This window comes from Bufo gargarizans, chromosome 3 (assembly GCF_014858855.1).
Source record: "Bufo gargarizans isolate SCDJY-AF-19 chromosome 3, ASM1485885v1, whole genome shotgun sequence".
Lineage (NCBI taxonomy): Eukaryota > Metazoa > Chordata > Amphibia > Anura > Bufonidae > Bufo > Bufo gargarizans.
Window position 1 is genome coordinate 434,773,778 of NC_058082.1, and position 21,503 is coordinate 434,795,280.

The 21,503-nt window shown below is 45.6% G+C and overlaps 1 protein-coding gene across 1 annotated transcript in view; it reads right to left on the bottom strand.

Moving 5' to 3' along the window:
* The window catches only part of LRIG2 (leucine rich repeats and immunoglobulin like domains 2), a 63,295-nt gene extending 42,861 nt beyond the window's left edge, over positions 1 to 20,434 (bottom strand). The window contains exons 1-2 of the mRNA XM_044283489.1: positions 20,118 to 20,434; positions 2,256 to 2,327 (exon numbers count right to left, since the gene is read on the bottom strand). Of these exons, the coding sequence (XP_044139424.1) occupies positions 2,256 to 2,327; positions 20,118 to 20,293 (248 nt within the window). The 5' untranslated portion in view covers positions 20,294 to 20,434. The remainder of the gene's footprint in view (positions 1 to 2,255; positions 2,328 to 20,117) is intronic.
* Positions 20,435 to 21,503: the final 1,069 nt, after the last annotated feature.

Genomic DNA, 21,503 nt, shown 5'->3' on the forward strand with positions numbered 1-21,503 from the left:
AAGGACCAGACATACGCTGCTGTTGGGGACATGTGTCATTAGCAAAAAGACGACATATGTAAGTTGTAGATGATATGGTGTTTTACAGGCCTGATAAAGCAGAGACCGGAGCTTTCATACTGCTCCAGCTCCGCATTCCAACCCAGGCCATCCTGCCGTCACTAAGATGGAATCTTTGTGAAGGAATCTGATAGCAGCCATCTTATTTTCTCTACTGATCGCCCCCTAGACAAAACGAGCCATTATAATTCATAAGGCAGTTAGGAATTTATATTAGGGCTCATTCAAACGACGGTATATTTTTTTCAGTTTCTGTTACTTTTTTTTTGCGGACTGCATGCAGAACCATTCATTTCAATGGGTCCTAAAAAAAAAAAAAAAACGGAATGTACTTTGTGAGCATTCCGTTTCCATATGTCCGTATTTCCGTTCTGCAACATTTTGAGTCTTGCCCTATTATTGTCGGTATTACAGACAAGGATAGGACTGTTCTATTAGGGGCCAGCTGTTCCACTTCGCAAAATACATACGGTCATGTGAATAAGCCCTTAATATGTTTTTCCAGTATTTGCAGTTTTTTTTTTTCTGTGCCTTTGGGTTTGCACTATTTTGAGAAAGGCTTGTCCAGATACAATATGGTTAAATATGTTATGTATTAGAACATACACACCACACGTGTGTGTTATATAGTTTAATGTCTGAAATATATTGTCGCTTAAAGGGATGCAGTGAATCCATATGGACGTGATCGGGTTTTATTCCGTTTTCAAAGCCAAAATGTATAAAGGACAGGTACTATAGCCTCTCTTTTTAAATCTACTCCTGGTTTTGGCTTCAAAAACTGCATAAAAAAAACCAAACAAAACATAACTGTGTGAACGAATCACAGGGGTTGAAACCATCATTTAATGTAGTTTTAAAGGGGGTTGTGCCACCGCTAAACGTTTTTTTTTAATACTGTATAATTCAGTGTGAAAATGTAGTTTGTAATTTATTTTCTGTTACAGAAATTTTGCGAGACAGTCTCTTCATTATGTGATGTGTTTAATTTGTATTGTAACTTGCATGTCCACCTACTGAGGAGGTCGCACATGCTCAGCTCCATGCAAGTAGGAAATAACAGATCTCAGGCACAAATGGCTAAAACGGATGCCAAATGCCAACAGATGCTTTAAATAGAGGATCAGTTTTTTTCCTTCATTTTTCTGTTCTTATGATGGATCAGAAGAATGCAAAAATAAACAGTGATGTGAACCCGGCCTAACTGAGAAACTGGAGCAATTAATGGGAGATCTCTGGATTCAAGTGAGGTACAAGGCTGGGTCTAGCTTTGTTGGAAAGTGACTGTCATCTTCTAAGGCCCCTTTCACATGGGCGAGTATTCCACGTGGGTGCGATGCATGAGGTGAACGCATTGTACCCGCACTGAATACTGACCCATTAATTTCAATGGGGTTGTGTACATGAGCGATATTTTTCACGCATCACTTGTGTGTTGCGTGAAAATCACAGCATGTTCTATATTCAGCGTTTTTCACGTAATGCAGGCCCCATAAAAAATGAATGGGGCTGCGTGAAAAATTGCATAGCGACCGCAAGTGCGGATGCGATTTTCACCGATAGTTGCTAAGGAGACTAGGGATGCGCGACCTGGGACCCCATTTACTTTATTATTTTCCATTATAACATGGTTATAATGGAAAATAATAGCATTCTTTAATACAGAATGCAAAATCAAAGGTCAATTGAGGGTTAAAAAATAATAAAAACATTACTCACCTCATCCACTTGATCGCGCAGCCAGGATCCTCTTTTTTTGTTCTTCTTGAAGGACCTGCAAAAGGACCTTCGCTGACGTCATCGTGCCGACCACCTGGTGAGCGCGGTGACGTCAGCGCAGGTCCTGCTGAATGAAGATAGAAGGTCCGATGACGCCAGCGAAGGTTCTTCAAGAAGAACAATGGCAGGCGGTGATGGGGATGTGCATGGGGAGAAGCAGCTGCGGCGGTGCGGGGAACAGGAGCGACGCAGGGAGCCAGGTAAGTAGATTCAATGTGAGACGGCCCGGCATATGGGGGAGCATTTGTTAGTCTCTGATAACCCCTTTAAGTAGTCATCAGGGGCCATTCACAAGAACATGTCCATGATGTTTTATACATGTGCGCTCTGAACACAGAATTAACTGACCCAAAGTCAAAGGATCTATGGTGCTAAATGACCAAAGGTGCTGAAAAATAAATGGATATGGCACTTACACTTCCTGCAGGGAGTACAGTTCGGGCACCAGGCTGCTGTTGGATAAAGTCAACCAGTTGTGGCTGATCTCCCTAAAGGCAAGACAGAAAGTTGCAAATCAGTTATCTGTGCTAGGGAACAAGCTTAAGGGGTTCTCTGGGGGAACAGACATATACATGATTACGTAGTAATAAAAATACTCACTCACCCTCTCCTGCTTCAACAGTTTCCTACTGCTCTACCCTTCCTGGTCCCGGCGCAACACAATGGAAATGCAGGCTCAGTTCAGTAGCCAATCGCACTGGCCGTAACGCACTTAAACAGAACCTGTCACCACAAAATGCAGCGCAATCTGCAGGTAGTAGCTTATAGCGCAGGAGGAGCTGAGCAGACTGATGTATACAGTACTTTGGGAGGAAAAGATTCAGTAAAACTTAAAAATCTCCTCTTTCTGCGCTCATTATACAGGGGAAAGGTGTTATCGGTGATTGATATCATTCCCTGTGCAAGGGCAGATAGATCAGGCAATTGCCTGCTTGCTAGAGAAGGAGACTGCTGCTATATCATGCAGCAATTTCCTCCTTAGTATAAGGAGGAGCGATCATTAATGAATCACTCGTCCCTACACTGTCTCATTGTCTGCCGACAGCAGAGCGCCTATTACACTGTGCGACCTGCCTCTGGCAAACCAGGATTTTTTAACATGTTAAAAGATCCTGATTACCCGATAAATGAGCGGGGAATCAGCGGCAGTATTACACTGCCAGATGATTGCTAACGAGCATTCATGTAAACACTCTTTAGCGATCATCTCAATAATCTGCCCATGTAATAGGGCATTTAGCGTGTATACAGAGATAGCTGTCAGTCACTGATAACACCTCCCCCATGTACAATGAAGTCAGAAAGAGCAGAGATATTAATTAAAAATAAGTTTTACTGACCCGTTTCCCATAAAACTATACGCCAATCTGCTCAGCTCCTCCTGCTCCATAACATGCTGCCTGCAGATTGCATTGCCTTCCATGGAGACAATTCTCTTTAAGCCTGTGACTGAATGGGCGCACTTCTCCTGGCATTTCCACATATAAAGCAGGGAGTAGGAAGTGAAGAGCTGAAAATGCTATTTAAGGTCCTTTTTGTAAAAAAAAATACATTTCTTAGAAAACCCCTTTAGCTGGAGGTAAATATGTTAATGATTGCAGTCTTGTAATGTTCACTGGCCTTAGGTATGGTATACAATATACTTAATAGTGGCCATACACATTACAGAAAAGTAGTGTTGAACAACCAGAGATGTAACATTCAGCTGAAGCAGCCATACAAATTGTAGCCCATATTGGTCATACATGGCCAACATCAGGTGAAGGATAAATGAGCTTTATTTCATAGATAAATCATGTGTGGATTAGTGACTATTAAACAACAATTCAGGCATGGCTGGCATCTTTCCAGATGAGTGTGTGCCACTGGGTTGGCTAAAATGACTTTGACCCAATACAGGATAAAATCCTCCATTATGATTAACTTTAGACTAATGTCTATGGCCACCCTAAGAAAGGACCTGATATTCTATTGCTAATGAATAACACATACTAAACTGTACAGATCTGCATTGTACGGAGCCCTAAACAGCACCAAAAACGAGAGATATTCTACTCAAGAATGCAATGCGTGAGAGTCTAAGCGGCACTGTAAATGGGAGATATTCTCCTCCAGAGTACAACATATGAAGGTCTAGGCGGCACTGTAAATGGGAGGTGTTCTACTTGAGAATACAACGCTTGAAGGTCTAAGCGGCACTATAAATGGGAGATATGCTTCTCAAGAGTGCAACATATGAAGGTCTAAGCAGCATTGTAAATGGGAAATATTCTCCTCCAGAGTACAGCATATGAAGGTCTAAGCAGCACTGTAAATGGGAGATATTCTTCTCAAAAATACAACACATGAAGGTCTAAGCACCACTGTAAATGGGAGATATTCTCCTCAAAAATACAACACATGAAGGTCTAAGCACCACTGTAAATGGGAGATATTCTCCTCAAAAATACAACACATAAAGGTCTAAGCACCACTGTAAATGGGAGATATTCTCCTCCAGAGTACAACATATGAAGGTCTAAGCAGCATTGTAAATGGGAGATATTCTCCTCAAAAATACAACACATGAAGGTCTAAGCACCACTGTAAATGGGAGATATTCTCCTCCAGAGTACAACATATGAAGGTCTAGGCGGCACTGTAAATGGGAGATATTATCCTCGAGAAAATGCATGAAGTTCTAAACGGCACTGTAAATGGGACCATTTTCTTCTCGAGAATGCAATGAATGGAGCGTGTCCTATTTTGTTATTATATTTGTGCAGAATTTGACAGGAAAAACAAAAACTCAACATCCCTAAAATAAAACTGGAATCATCTAGGGGGTTAGAGGCTGGCTGATCTAGTATTTCTGTATTGCTCCTTCCCATTAGGATATTTTAACCCTACATTGAACCTGACCAAACGAACCTCGATCACAAATAAAAAATGAATTTCAAACTTTATTTCTCTTCATCATTTCAAACAGATGTTGAACCTTATTTTATAAATGATTAACATATGAAATAATTTTTGCTGTTTCTGCAGCACCAAAGAGGGCAAAGTGACCCCAGCCCCCATAATACTGAAGCTATAACACGATCATATCAGCAGCGTTCATAAGCTCAGTACTATTTTCCTGCAGCCATTTTGACTCCTGATGTAATGGCTTCATTTTCAGCACTCCAGCAATGAGAATGTGTGAGTCACACTCCTCCGACCTGGGATTTCACTCGTCCTCATCACTCCGTTTCCTGCTTTCCCGCATAACTAATGCACATGTGGTCTGTGTATATGGTGAGGAGATGAAATGCCACTGCTAAGTGTGTGCAAGAGCAGCTAATTGATCCTGGTTAGCATCATCCTCTATGGACTTGCTGGAACTGAAGTGACTTCATTAATATTTCACCAGCAGGACAGCAGGAATGATGTCATGAAATCGGTGCTGTATCTATGCCACATCCCCCTATTCCCAGCCGAGATTTTCTCCTAACGAAATATCAAACCCATTTAAACCTTCCTTGGCATTCGCCGACCCAGGCATCCATGTACCATGACTGCCTCATACACACTCCAATGCCTCATCACAAACTCTGCTATTCCAGCATGCAGTCACACTGTATTAAAGGGGTTCTCTGAGACTGGGAACCAACGGTCAGGGGCATGTAATTGTAAAAATGTAATTAAAAAAATGTAATAAATAATCAGTTAAAAAAATTTCACCTTCCGTCTCTGCCACTGCCAAACCAAGGGTTCTCTGGGAATTAAGAAAATTAAAATACTTAAATATTACTTTATTAGAAATATATTCCTAAAAACCTTTCATTAGTTCTATTAGCTCGTTTTGTCTGAGGAGCAATCAGTAGGAGAAATAAAATGGCTGCTCTCCTTTTAGTACACACAAAACGTGTCCTAATCACAAAGCAGGACAACTTACTTCACAACACTTAGCTAAAGAGCCGCTTCATCCTCCTCTCTGCTCTGCTTGTCAGGAAATATAGTCCTGAATACAGTTTAATATGATCTTCAGCTGAATCTCTGTAGGAATGGAGTCCATGACAAGACATGAAGTACAGAGAGGATGCACAGGACAGGTAATGTAAACTGCATACAAGAGCTTTGCATTACCCCCACCCTCCGCTCTGTACTTCATGTCTCCTCATGAACTCCATTCCCTAACAAGCAGAGCAGAGAGGAGGATAAGGCAGCTCTTTACCTTAGTATTGTGAAGTAACTTGTCCTAAAATGACGGAAGCCATTTGTTTTTCCTAATCATTGCTCCCCAGACAAAACGAGCCACTATAACTAATGAAAGGTATTTGGGAATATATTTATAATAAAAAAATTTAGGTATTTTCATTTTCTTCATTCCCGGATAACCCCTTTAATTCTTATTTAAACCCAGTCCCTTCACCATTCGTTCCCAGTCCTGGAGAACCCCTTAACCCTTTCAGAACCAAGCAATTTTCCATTTTTACGTTTTTTTTTTTTTACTCCCAGCCTTCCCAAAGCCATAACTATTACATTTTTCCCATTCACATAGCCTTAGGAGAGCTTCTTTTTTGCAGTTGTACTTCCTAATGACATCATTTACAGTTGCATAAAATGTATTGGGAACTGGGATTCCAAAAGGGAATCACTGGCACCATCACAGGCATGCACTCCATAGGAACTAGTGTGCGGCAGCCTCGTACCACTCAGTAGTACAGAGGCTACCATATACTACATCCATCTCCCCCGATCCCCATTAGGGGGAGCAAGAGAACGACCAGGAGCGCTTGCTCTCGGTCTTTAACCTCATAGATACCACATGACAATGGAATCTGAGGGGTTAACAGTATGTAATCTGCGTTATCGTCGATCGCATACATTAGTCCAATGTAACGCAAACGCAAGCCCAGCAGACGCCATCTTTAAACCTCCCGACGCCATTTTACACTGGAGTGGTGGGAAGGGGTTAAACTGAATTTAACTACATAAGAATTTGCAACGCCTCATGTTGCATCACATCACACAGCAATGTAACCAGATGGACGCGTGCACACAGCTGCATCGCTCTGTCTGCAAAAATCGGATGCTTGAAAAGCATATTCAAGTGATATGAATATAGCAACCAATGACGCCGTGCGCTCCTGCACTCAGAAGAAATCCAGGCCGGTATCATACGGTCCGTGTTCCACGGACATGTGCATGAGGCTTTAAACGTCAATGGATACGTGGGATGTCCACGATTCACTGAAGTGTGAACAAGGCCTTATCCTTGGGCTATGCTTTGCACTGCAGCTCATTCCCACTCCAGTGAACATAATGCACCAAAATATCAGGCACAGTCATTGGCAATTTCTGTGTAAAGTAAAAGCAGACCTTCTTTAATCCCACACAACCCTTTCAGACAGCAGCTTCGGGACGGGTATTTGCTGCAGAAACACCTGTCCCATACATGTGAAGGGGGCTTGCAGAAATCCAGTCTCAGTAGGATAAATCGTTGCCAGCCTGCCCTATGCCTTGCTACGTGACTTGAGCAGAGTTTCTATTGTACATAGCAATATTTCATTTTCTGCACACCCCATTGTGCACAACCGCGCAAACGACTTTCCAAATATTACTGACTACACGTGACTAGACAAATGCATATCGGCTGGCATCCATCATGCTCTAAGTTCATGGAGCCAATCGACAGCCAGAAAAAAGGTCTAAATTTACCTTCAAAGGGGTTGTGTCACTTTAGCAAATGGCATTTATCATGTAGAGAAAGTTAATTCTTCCATCGCGTTATACACTGCTCGTTTCCATGGTTACGACCGATCTGCAATCTAGCAGCGGTGGTCGTGTTGCACACTATAGGAAAAAGTGCCAGCCTATTTGGTTGCCAGGACCATGGGAGCGCACATAGGCTGGTGCTTTTTCCTATAGTGTACAAGCACGACCACCACTGCTGGATTGCAGGGTGGTCGTAACCATAGAAACGAGCAGTGTATAATGTGATGGAAAAAATGAATCCAGCCAGGAAAAGAAGCGATATGGACAATAACAATACATTAGTAAGTGCCTTGTATTAACTTCCTCTACACAAAAAAAAAAATGCTATTTGCTAAGGTGACAATACCTTTAGGGTCCATTCACGCGCCCGTGTGTTTATCACGGACACCGGCAATGTGCGTTCCGCATTTTGCGGATCGCACATAGCCGACACTTGCAGACAAGAATAGGACATGTTCTATTTTTTTCGGGATCGGAATTGCGGACCCGGAAGTACGGGTCCGCATTTCCCGATCCGGGCAGCACATCGTGCGGCCCCATAGAAATGAAGGGATCCGCAATTCCGTGCCGCAAAATGCAGAACAGAATTGCGGACGTGTAAATGGACCATTAAGAAAATAAATAAATGCAGCTTTGCCACAATCGTGGTTTCAGTTTAAAGAAGCAGTATTAAGAAATGCCCCCAAAATCACCTCTCAAAAACAAGTCCACAAAACCACATGAAAACAAGTGGCAATGAAAAGAAACCGAATGACACAATACAACTTTTAAAATCCCATTCTCTACAACGTTGCACGTAAATGTACCTGTACGCACAATACCGAAATTAGGAAATGACATTTATTTCTGCACATCTGATGCATTTCCACCACCGAGATCCTGATCCGAGAACCTTCACAAGAATAAAATAAAAACTGAGGGATTTTCACATTGCTGATCTGTATGGAGAGAAGAGGCAGCTTCATCTTAGGCGCCAACTTCTATAGTGGAGAAAGGGTTAAAAGCAGTGACACTGACAGCTTTCTACTGGATTCACATACAGTAGTATTGAATACTATACTAACTAGGAGGAGTGGCGGTCAGGCAACTACACTGCCGCTCCATATAAAGACTTTAGGAGTGAAGGGGGTTTTAGTCAACCCCACAGACACTGAATAGAGCAGCAGGGACACATGCTTGGCTGCCATTCCAATCAAACTCCTCCTTACTGCAGAAAAGGGTGTTCGAGACCCCATCCTAGTGATCGGTGGTGATGAAAAATGTATCACCTTATACTATGCGGTCAGCAGAAACACCCGGGCTGTGCTGTGAAGACATCAGCACCCACCTCATTTGCCACTGTGCTGATAGAGGGAGACCCCTTGTTCTAAAACATCTTACATGAAGCTGTTGCTATTGCCAGTGGCATCTGAGGGGTTAAACAGCAGGAATTGGCAGCTGTGCTGATCCAGGCGATTGGAGCAGGAGCCCAGCTGTCATAGACTAGACTGCCATAAAAAGTCCGCTCCTTAATGACCACCATAAAGAGGGATATCAGCGGTCATTGAGGGGTTTCCATTTCATAACAAAACAGCATATTGGTAGGATAGGACCCCACTTTATGATCATGGAGGACCCCCACCAATCCAGTGCTGGTGTAGTGCCACGTCCACCCGCTTGAACAGTGGCCCCGGGCCACTCAGCTGTGCAGGGAACATCAGCGCACCTCCATTCAAGTTAATGGGGCCAGCTATGGTTTCCTGCCCAGCTGGGTGCCCCGAGAGACGGAATACAGGGAAAACCTATAACAGGAGGCAATGCTACCCTACAGCTGCATCCCCATCATTCTCAGGACTAGTGGGGTCCCAGCGATATGCCAGTACATTTAGGGCTCGTTCACACCACCGCATGAATGGGTCTGCATCCATTCTGCAATTTGGCGGAACGGGTGCAGAACCATTGTTCAATTCTGCGGCCTCGCTAAAAATATAGATCATGTCCTATTCTTGTCCACAATCACGGACAAGAATAAGAGTTTCTATAATGGACTGCCCATTCCATTCCTCAAATTTTCAAAGGCACACTCGCGGTACCTGTGTTTTGCGGATCCGCAATTTGTAGACTGCAGAACATAGCGCGGTTGTGTGAATTTGCCGTGATGAGTGAAATGGTCATCAGCAAGTTCTTAACCTCTCAGGGCTCCCCCGGCTGATGGACTGACAGGTTGGACTTCTCGCCCCCGGCAATCTCACATCTGCACTACTACCCCCTACATGCAGAGCCTATGTGCTTGCACTTAAAGGGGTTGTCCAGGTTCAGAGCGGAACCCGGACATACCCACATTTTCACCCCTCCGGCCCCTGTCATGCACCGATGCTCTCCCTTGCCCTGCGCTGGATTGCGCAAGGCATAGGCTTTTTTTGCTTACATTGGCACACTGCTAGGAGGAGGCTTCCGCCTAGCACTGTTCCCGGTGACACCATCGGCTCTGATGGGTAGGCGTTAGTACTGCCCAAGCTGTTTTACAGGCTAGGGCTGCGCTAAAGCCCGCCCATCAGTGCCGTTGACGTCACCGGGCACACTGCCGCGTGGAAGCCTCTGCCTGGCAGTCCCTATGGAGAGCCTGGTACATCACCAGAACTCTATAAAATGCCTTTACCCAGCGTGATTCAGCTCTGAACCCGGACAACCCCTTTAAACTTGGAGCAGCTGTGCACGTGCAAGACTATCAAGGCTGGACGAGATCTCTGGCCCTGTCAATCGGGGACAAGCCCCTCGCAGGTGAAGAACTCTTTTTGATGAGGCAAATTAAGTCACTCATCACTTTATGATGTGATAAAACTCCTTTAATAAAGTCAATTGCTAAACACTAATAAAATACTCAAAACTGTACAAAATTTTTAAAAAGTTTCCATCGTCTCGTTTTGAGCAACAGCCATGGTGGAAAGTGAAAATCTTCAGCTTTCCTATGCCTGCTACTTGATCTGAAAGTCACATGAGACAAGTCGTAGGGGGCTTAAGGTCTTCTATTCGATCAGAAAGAGAGGATACGTGATACCTCAGCGGCCGCCAGAGCGGTGTACCCGTCTGCTCCTTTCATGAGATTTTCAATTACCAGCTACTTTCCAAACGGAACAAATAAAACATTCATTGCGGGACCTCGGGGCCTACTAAGCCACGGGTCTTACCACTGCAAACCGGAGTGCTGGCATCTATAGGTAGACGTGGAAGGACCGGGACCAGGCTCACAATAGCCCATTGTGCGGCAGTGATAGGGTCAATGGCTCCAGGGCAGAAGGCTCTGCTTACAGGCTCTCCAGAACAATGTCAAGCTTCTGGCAGATACCTGAAAGCCTTCTTATTATGGATTAACCAGAAGCAGATGTCTGGGAACGGTGTATTAAATACGGAGCGGTCTCGGCAGTGCTCTGCGCAGGAAGCAGACGAGAGCTCTTGGCCTCCGAACCCTACAGAAACACAAGCCTGACTGGAGAAGGGACAGCTCACCCCTGTGCTTGGGGGAAGGGTGGATGAACACTTCAAAAATTGAGGATAATTCAGAGCAATTTCCTGCAAGGAACTTAATAATCAGTCTCAACATTAAAGAATTGTCACCTCAAGTGACTCTGCGTGCCGAGCGATAACCTGGGGCGATAGGGAGGAGCAGTAATTAGTATGTCGCAATCAATGGCGAGAATGTATACAACAGGACCAGGCGAACCGGCGGCGGCCACAAGCTTCTTCTGCTGCTATCTGCTGTCAGTTCCCTCCCTGCAAGGGCTGATGCACACGACAGTATTTTGCGTTCAGTATACTGGCCGTTTTTTTTTTGGTTCAGTATGCGGTACATATACTGAACCATTCATTTCAATGGTTCAGAAAAAAAACTGAAGTGTCTCCGTGTGCATTCCGTTTTAGTATTTCTGTATTTCCGTACCGTGAAAAGATAGAACATGTCCTATTCTTGTCCGCAAATCACAATGCTTGGCTCCATTCAAGTCAATGGGTCTGCAAAAAAAAAATAAAAAAATGAACGCATACGGAAATGCATCCGTATGTCTTCCGTATACATTCCGTTTTTTGCGGAACCATCTATTAAAAATGTTATGCCCACCCCAATTTCTTCTATGTAATTACTGTATACTGTATATGGCATACGGAAAAACGGAACAGAAAAGGTCTTGTCTAATATGTAAGAGCACATAACATGTTTGTTGCTAAAGGTCGTGAGAGATTTAAACTAATAAAATAAACACTGACCTCATCAATTCCTCTATTATTACTACTATAAGTTTATGATTGATTTGCCAAAAGTGGTCCAGCTGGGTGTTACCAGTTGGGGTGTGTGTCTTACACTATTCAATCAGTAGCTGCCAGGGGTAGACTGTGCAGGGACACAGCCCCAACTGGCAACACTGGATCTTTCTTAAACTGGTATTTCAGTAAGGGCTCATGCACACAAGCGTAAGAGCTCAGTGCCCGTGTGCACTCCATTTGTAGATGCGGACCCTTGACATAAATGGGTCTATGATCTGCAACATACGGCCAAAGATAGAACATGTTCTATCTTTTTGTGGAGCGGGGGCACGGACCCAAAAGCCCACAGGAGAGCTTTGCAGTTCAACCGATCCTTGCCTCCGCTTCACAAAAGATAGGCGAGGTTCTATCTTCAGGCAGATCGCAGTCCCATTAAAGTCAATGGGTCCGCAATACTGACACGGAGCCCTTACGTTCGTGAGCCCTTATAGAAAGTTATCCCCTATTGAGAGGGATAACTATGAGATCGGTGGGGGTCATACTGCTGGGACTCACACCGATTATGAGAAGGGGGGCCCAGTATCCCGTGGACCTCTCCTGAAATGGAAGGAGCTGCTGGTCGGAAAGCGTGCCACCACTCCATTCATTTCTATGGGAGTGCCGGAAATAGCTGAGCACTTTACTCTGATAAAAATGAACGGAGCGGCGGCACGCTTTTCTGACAAGCTGCTCCATCCATTTCAGGGGCGCTCCATGAGGTACAGGGCCCCAGTTCTCGTTCCCCAGCGGTAGGACCACCACGATCTGATAGTTCGGGGATAACTTTCTATAACCAGGATACCCCTTTAAGAAATTTGGAGGGCTGCTTCTTCCCTCAGGATTCGTGTGGTTAGCTGATAAATGTCAACTATTGGAAGATCCCCTTATATGAAGTAAAGCAGAACACATGCGCTGGAAAGCAGGCGGACACACCACGCAGTGTTACATTCTGCATTAGCATCGGCCAAGGAACATCTGCTCCTAATTTGAGGCACCACCACATTATTTGTCCTGATTTAGCAGAGCTTAGCGATGGTGGTTCCTCATATTTTAAGCATTACCCTGATAAAGTGCAGTCTGGTCTTCGGCAGAATCAGTCATCTAACTACAACCAAATGTAGATGGACCTCTCCAGAATGGATTTATGGTCCTCACAGCAGATCTTTTACTGTCCCTGGTCCGAGATATCAGGCTTCCTGCAGCGCAGTTTAACAGTCCTTCCTTATACCAACAAATTTTGTTGGTGTTTTTTTTTTTTAAAAATGCTGAAATAACCACCAGAATGTGATTTTTTTATTGTCCATCTGCCATTTTTTCTGTGCCTTTTGTGGGTTTTTTCAGGCGTCTTTAACAAACAATGAAGCAGATTTACTAATTCACACAAATTTACTATTCTGGTGCATGGACCTTTATAAATTTGAAGTATCATTAAGGCTACATGCACACGAACGTTGTCCGTTTCCATGTCCGTTTAGTTTGTTTTGCAGATAGGATGCGGACCCATTTATTTCAATGGGTCCGCAAAAAATGAGGACAGCACACCGTGTGCTATCCGCATCCGTATGTCCTTTCCGTAGTCCTGCAAAAAAAAATAAAAAATGTCCTATTCTTGTCAGTTTTAGGCATTGTTACAATAGATCCACAAAAAAAAAAAAAAAAAAAAAAAAAGATGGCGGACAGCAAAACACCTACGGCAGATGTCCATACGGCAGAATTTTGTCTGTGAGCCAAAAAACTGTGTAGTCTAAAGTTTATGTCACCTGTAAGTTGGTTTAGTGTCACTCCAAAAATGCACCAAAATTTTAGAGCATTTTTGAGGCATGGCAGCACATTGAGGCCACACCCCTTTCCTGTGGGGCCATGCCCTTCTTAAAATGCCACACATCATTGTTGACCAAGTGTGTAAAACAGTAAGGGCTCATCGCAGACCCGTTCACTTGCACTACTTTTTTGCTGTGTGGAGGCACGGCCAGAGACACCACAGAAGCACTCCGTAGTGCTTCCGATCCGTGCTTCCGCACGGCATCTCCCGGATTGCGGACCCATTGAAGTAATTGGGTCCGTGATGCGGCTGCACACGGCCGGTGCCCCGTGTATTGTGAACCCGCTGTATGCAGGCCGCAATAAGGCCACGGTCGAGTGCATGAACCTTAAGGGTCCATTCACACGTCAATGGTGTATTGCAATACACCAGGACGCACATGGCCGGTACTAAATAGAGAAGTCCTGTTCTTGTCCGCAGACATGCTCTATTTTCTTGCGGAGCTGTGGACTGAAAGTTTGGGGCCGGGCTCCAGAGATGTGGATGCGGAGAGCGTTCCGCATCCATTCCGTCCCCATAGAGAATGAATAGGTTCGCACCCGTTCCACACAATTGCGGAATGGATGCGGACCACACTTGCGGAAGTGTGAATGGAGCCTTAGGCTGATTCCCACTTCTGTTATCTGGTCAGTTATGTCCATCAGTTATAGGGAGCCAAAACCAGGTCAAAACCACAGAACAGGTGAATATCTTTCCATTAGGCCTCATGCACAGGACTATGTATTTTATAGTCCGCAAAAAACAGATCTTCAAAAAATACAGATGACGTCTGTGTACATTGCGTATTTTGCAGAACGGAACAGCTAGCCCCTAATAGAACAGTCCTATCCTTGTCCGTAACTGCTGAGGCACAGGAGAAGCTCCTATGTAACACCTCTAAGGTCCCTAGGTGGGCTGTAACTGTCGAGACCACAAGAGAAGGTCCTATGTAACACCTCTAAGGTCACTAGGTGGACTGTAACTGCCGAGACCACAGGAGAAGCTCCTATGTAACACCTCTGAGGTCACTAGGTAGACTGTAAATACCAAGACCACAGGAGAAGCTCCTATGTAACACCTCTGAGGTCACTAGGTAGACTGTAAATACCAAGACCACAGGAGAAGCTCCTACGTAACACCTCTGAGGTCACTAGGTAGACTGTAAATACCAAGACCACAGGAGAAGCTCCTACGTAACACCTCTGAGGTCACTAGGTGGACTGTAACTGCTGAGCCCACAGGAGAAGCTCCTATGTAACACCTCTGAGGTCACTAGGTGGGCTGTAACTGCTGAGACCACAGGAGAAGCTCCTATGTAACACCTCTGAGGTCACTAGGTGGACTGTAACTGCTGAGCCCACAGGAGAAGCTCCTATGTAACACCTCTGAGGTCACTAGGTGGACTGTAACTGCTGAGACCACAGGAGAAGCTCCTATGTAACACCTCTGAGGTCCCGGTCAACCACAGACACGGATGCCCTTGTGGTTCCAACATATGAGATGGAGGTTGTTTTATCTCATTTAAACCCAAGTGCGGACACATCCTACGGGAAAAGGACTATTTAGGTCCAAAGGTGCATCCCTGTCCCCCATGCAATATCCATATGACCCACTTGTGATCCCCTTTATTAAAAGTACTTTCTCCAAAATTGTGATTACACACTTCAAGGCTTTGTGAAAAACTCAATAAAACTGCTTGTATATAAAAGCTAAAGTAGAGAGCTTTTTTCCTTCACCAGGTAGAAGCAGCAATTAAGACGTAATCTGATCATGACACGTTTATGAGCTATTATGAAGTAAAGGATAGTAAAAGTGAAAGGCACAATGCCATCAGTCATCCTACAAAAAAAAAATACTTTTTTCTGACGAATAAATGAGAAAAAAAACTCGGGCCAATTATCGGGACCGAGCATTTGTAGAAACAATCACCTCATGAATGAGAGGTTGCTCATTCATCGGGGGATTGTCGGCACCTTTTACACATGCCACTTATCGGAAGCGGGCATTTCTACAAACGCTAATCCCTGTAAAAGGGTAAGACTATTAGACAGCAGTGACAACGCTACACAGAAAAAAGCACATTTCTAGGCATGGAAAGACGCTTATTCAGACACCATCACGTATGACAAGTGGAGCTCCAGCTTCTCTGCAGGTAGAACACACTGCTAGACTAAACACTATCTGGAGGACAGTACACACTTCGCATCTTATAGAGAAATGCGCCCTTCCATGTCGCAGTACCTCACAGGGAAACCAACGTACATTTTTCTTTCACACATGATTGAGTATAAAAAATCATTTATAAGCGCCTGCAAGTTTTTTTTTCTTTTACACATATAACAAGACATATTAAGTAAATCTATATTGCCTATGGAAAAAAAAATATATATAACACCCCCCCCCCCCCTTAATCACAAATCATCGAGCGTGACACATCTACACCTCTCCATAATGGAGTTCATGAATAACTGACTCGATGAAAATGATGCCGGCTCTGGGCGACCGCTGAAATCAGTGTCTGTCACTACTTTATGCCGCAATTAGGGTAGGTTCACATTTGCGAAACGGATCCGGCAGGCTGTTCCAGCATAGCTGAGTACCGCCGTTCACAGCTGGACTTAATTGACTAAGCCGGATCCGGACGCTCTCCGGGGTAATGTTGGCTTTCAGCCTGACTGAAAACTATTACAAGCAGGCAATTATGCCAAAAAGCCAGATCCCCGCCAAATCCCATTGTACGGCGGTGAACCATAGTACCACAAACTGGTTCTGCAGTAGCCCCTGCAGTGACCGTCCACTTGAGGCAGGACTGCTTTCACAAACTCCACCACCTCTCCTCATCGCTGGTGCTGGGAGAGTCCACTGGAGGCATGAATGGGAAACAGTAGTGGTAAAAGCAGGTTCTGCCTTGGTACCAATGATGCCCTCATCTGCATACCTCCTGCCATCATGCATAGTGCGAAGACACACAAGACCAATGCTAGATGTCATGGTGTGGGGCGCCACTAGCTACCATCCCTGTTCCCGTCTGGCATTTGAGGGAACACTGACCAGCCTTCAGTATGTCCAGGGCATTGTGGAACCAGTCCTACAGCCATCATGGGCATAGTGTGGAGACACAGGACCAACACCAGGTGTCATGGTGTGGGCGGCCATTAGCTACCATGCCTGTTCCTGTCTGGTATTTGAGGGAACACTGACCAGCCTTTAGTATGTACAGGGCATTGTGGAACCAGTCCTACAGCCATCATAGGCATAGTGCGGAGACCACAGGACCAACACCAGGTGTCATAGTGTGGGCAGCCATTAGCTACCATGCTTGTTCCTGCCCACACTACACAACATGGTCCTAGGGTATCCAGCAGCTCCCCTGGCCAGAGTTTCTGGGACTGGATGGGGCGATGCATCTACTGTGCACAGCGGCTGAACCATGGGTCCAAGATGGAAGATCTCGGAATGACACAGCACAGGAGGACATCCAGCGTCTCTATGACCATTACCATGTGGTAGCCTGTATCACAGCGATGGGAGATGTCACCCAGTATCAGTGACCCTGCCTCAATATACCCTGCTGCAGAACCCAAAATAACGGGTGCACCACCTTGGCTGTGTGATCATTGCCCAAGCACCACTAGAGGTTTATACTTTGCTCCTTTTCCGCTAGTGTATATACTCTTGGTCCACCACAGAGCCCTCGCCCTGGTTCATACGTTGCCTGTAGATATCTCATGCACATGTCCATACGTCACATAATGGGAGATACGCCAAAAACAGCATAACTACTAAAAGAAAAAAATGTCCTATAAACAAATCCCTACAGGCAAACGTCATCGGCCCCAGTCTGTTTCATTCCTCTGGTGTGAATTACTCACAGGCTGACAATTTACTGGATGAACACTTAATACCAGCGCTGGTTCTCCAAACCCACAGCGAGCAGATCCCTGCGCCTATCTGCAAAGTGAATCACTGCGCAGAACATTTCACGTGACAGGGCGGCACGTCATACTAGGAAACTGCGATATACAGCTCATGGACTCCAGACTGATACACTGTAACAAAAGACCAGAACTGGAGGGAGATTTCTATTGCCACTGGTGTATTCATCTCAGGGCTTTTTTCTCCACTAAAAAAACTGTTCTCCCGAGCAGACCTCATTATCGGATCCGTTTGGCTCAGTTTGGCTTAGTTTTGGGCCGGTTCAGGCACTTCCGGAACAATGAGGACAAAAAAGGCTGATGTGGAGGTCTAACATAGGACCGCCTCGAATGGATACAACTCCGTCCAGAGCGCTGAAGTCTGTACATGTTTGTACAAAATGTCTTACACTGGCTGACAGCAAACAGAGATCTTGAAAATAACGAGACAATGGGGCGAGATTTACAAAGCTAAATGTGGCAGAATCCGTGGTCAAACTGGTGTAAAGTAGAAGTGGCTTAGTTGTCCATAGCAGCCAATAACATTCCACCTTTCGTTTTTCACAGCCCCTTTGGAAAATGAAAGGTGGAATCTGATTGGTTGCTATGGGCAACTAAGCCAGTTCTACTTTACACCAGTTTGATAAATCTCCCTTATGTGTTTTAAACCGTTCCCAAAATTTTGCGCCGTTTTGACCTCTGCTCCACTTTCGGTTCTGGAGTATGGCTTAAAGGGGTTATCCCATCTTAGACAATGGGGGCATATCGCTAGGATATTCCCCCCATTGTCTGATAGGTGCGGGGGGAATAAAAACGGGGGCATGCGCAGCCGCCCTCCATTCATTTCTATGGAGCCGCCGAAAATAGCCGAGCGCATGCGCAGCCGCCCTCCATTCATTTCTATAGAACCGCCGAAAATAGCCGATTGCTGGCTCGGTCATTTCCGTTGGCCCCGTAGAAATGAATGGGAGCCGTGGCTGCGCATGCGCTTCCATTCACTTCAATGGGAGAGGCGGGGAGCTGCGCCTGGTGGAGGACAGACCCCGGGAAACCCGGGGTCCTCCAGCCACAGCTCTCCCTGGCTCCGTTCTCCTAGTAGGTGCAGGTCCCAAAGGTGGGACCCGCACCTATCAGGCAATGGGGGCATATCCTAGCAATATGCCCCTATTGTCTAAGATGGGATAACCGCTTTAAAGAGACCAGTCCTGTATGGAGACTTCTTTGGCAATGCACCATGGGAAAACAATAAGAAAAAGGTATCTCCCAGGGAAGGAGAACCACCTCACCAGCGCCACCTTGTGATATGTAAAATGACACCAAAATAAGGTGGGCTCCCAATTTTGTGTCGGTCAGTTTGATATATAATATGAATGTTGCATGAACAGGGAAAACTATGGCGACCGTTTTGGTTGGTGTGGGTGGGTGTTTGTTTTTTTATTTGCATTATTATATTTTATTTTTTTATTCATTTTGGCACATAATATGTCCCCTCAAGAGACACAGTTTTTTTTTTTTTGTTATTTTGCACTTTTTCACTGTAAATGGGGCATCCAAAGGGAAAACCAAGACACCCGGTGATCACATGATCGCCTTGTCCAATAGCGGAAGAGTAATGACCGCTTCCTTTTAGTGCCTATTAGGCGCTATGCACCGAGTACAGTAACACCCCACTCCTGTCATCTCCTCAACCGGGGCTTTTTCGTGCCCTCCAGAATAAAGCCCAGCGTCACGCCCCATACATGGACGCCGCTAGGCCGTAAGAAGGCAGAGCTATGTTTATTATCTGCAACATTTGGAAAATTGGAAAAGTCGCTAAAACAGGCAACTCCGTCAAAATAGAACCTGCCGGGTGCTGCGACTGCTTGGAACCAGAATCCCTGGGCACTGCATGTTCCTTAAAGGGGTTGTCCAAGATTCTGTAAAAAGTGCCAAAGTGCAGGGGGGCAGGATGTATGAAGTGAAGAAAAAAGCCAATGTCCCACCATTCTCACCCCCGCCGCGGTCACATGACCCAGCAGGGATCAGAACTGTGGGACATTAAAAAGGCAAGTTGTTGGGTGTTTTTTTTTAAGCGTTGGACAACCCCTTTAAGAGCTTTCCTCGGCACGTGAGCATTTTCTGTGAAGCAGGTAAACAAGTTCTCATGAGTGAAGGCGGCCATATATTTCACATCTCGTACACATGCATGCTCGGCCGAGTGTGCATGTGTTCTGAATGGGGAAAAAACTGCGCAGACAGACAGCTCTGACGGTTCTCGCTCAAAACCTGCGGCCAACAACCACACACTAGAATCACAAAAAGACACGACAGAGGGCGGCCAAGGGGTCATCAGAAACCGGAAAGAAATGCGCTGCTTGACATAAACGGAAACCATAGTGATGTCACTCACATCCACTTTGATGACATCATCACAAGACTTTACATCTCCAGATCCATGACATCAGCAACACGTCACCTGCGGCCAATGTTTACATCCAGTGGGCACAGGGCATCTCTGCTATACCTGCAGGTAGCCCATCACTGCCACCCCCACCCCCCAGAATACTCACAGGCTGGTGATGCCCTCGGGCAGCGGAGCCGCAGGCAGCCGGCCCAGCCTCCTCCTGCTGCAGTCCAGCATTCTCCCCTCACACACACAAGGAGCCGGGCAAGAAGCGTCCGAGGCCGCGGCCGCCACCGTCAGCAGCAGGAGAATTCCCGGCCTGAGCCACACAGGAGGCGCCATCTTGTCTCGGTCCGGCTCCTCGGCCGGAGGCCTCACAGCAGCGTCGTCAGGCCGGATAATAAGAAGGAGATGTAGGGAGTTCGCTGCGGCCCAGTATAAGCCAGTTCGCCCAGTCTTCCCGTAGTACCGCCTGCAACTCCACAGACCAGCTCCTTCCGTCACGTCGTTCTGTGCGTGATTACGTCACCGACCTTAGAGAAGATTCAGGCGCCATCTTAGTTAAGGGCAAGCTACTTGATGTTACTAATTTTACTCAAGTATATATCGCTAGCATGTTCCACAGCGCTTTATAGACATTATCAGTGGAGCTTATTATTTAGAGTCTGTAGCAGTATCTATTAGGACAACACATAAACTTGGCCAGTTTTGAACCCAGGACCTACACTAGCACTACAAGGTGCCAATGCTAACCACTGAGCCACTCTGCTGACTGTAATGAGAGGGGGTAGAGGGTATTAGTGTCAGACTAAGGCTACTTTCACACTTGCGTTTGGTGCGGATCCGTCATGATAATACAACCGTCTGCATCCGTTCAGAACGAATTCGTTTGTATTATCTGTAACATAGCCAATAGGGATCCATCTTGAACACCATTGAAAGTCAATGGGGAACGGATCTGTTTTCTATTGTGCCAGATTGTGTCAGTGAAAAAGGATCCATCCCCTTTCACTTACATTGTGTGTCAGGACGTTTGCCTCTGCATAGTCAGGCGGACACCAAAACGCGGCGTTTTGGTGTCCGCCTCCAAAGCGGAATGGAGACTGATCGGAGGCAAACTCATGCATTCTGAGCAGTTCCTTTTCCATTCAAAATGCATTAGTGCAAAACTGATCCATTTTGGACCGCTTGTGGGAGCCCTGAATGGATCTCACAAATGGAAAGCCAAAATGCGAGTGTGAATAGTAGCCTAATGTGTGCACCCTCTTACTCCAAATCAGTATTTTCACACAAATTCTGCCACATTTTCACTGCTGTAATCTGTAATTTTTTTCTCTAGATTTTTACTCTGCATTCAGACATTTCCTGAGATAATGTCTGTGTATACACCACGACAGATTAGCTCTATTGAATGGGGCTCCTCCGTGTGTGGACCCCGTGGCTAGGGTGGCCAGAGCTCTGGTTTTAGGCCGGACAGTCCGGCTTTCAGACTCCCTGTCCTTCATCTGGCGCAGGGCCTGGACAGACACAGAGATGTCCTTTTGACAGCACT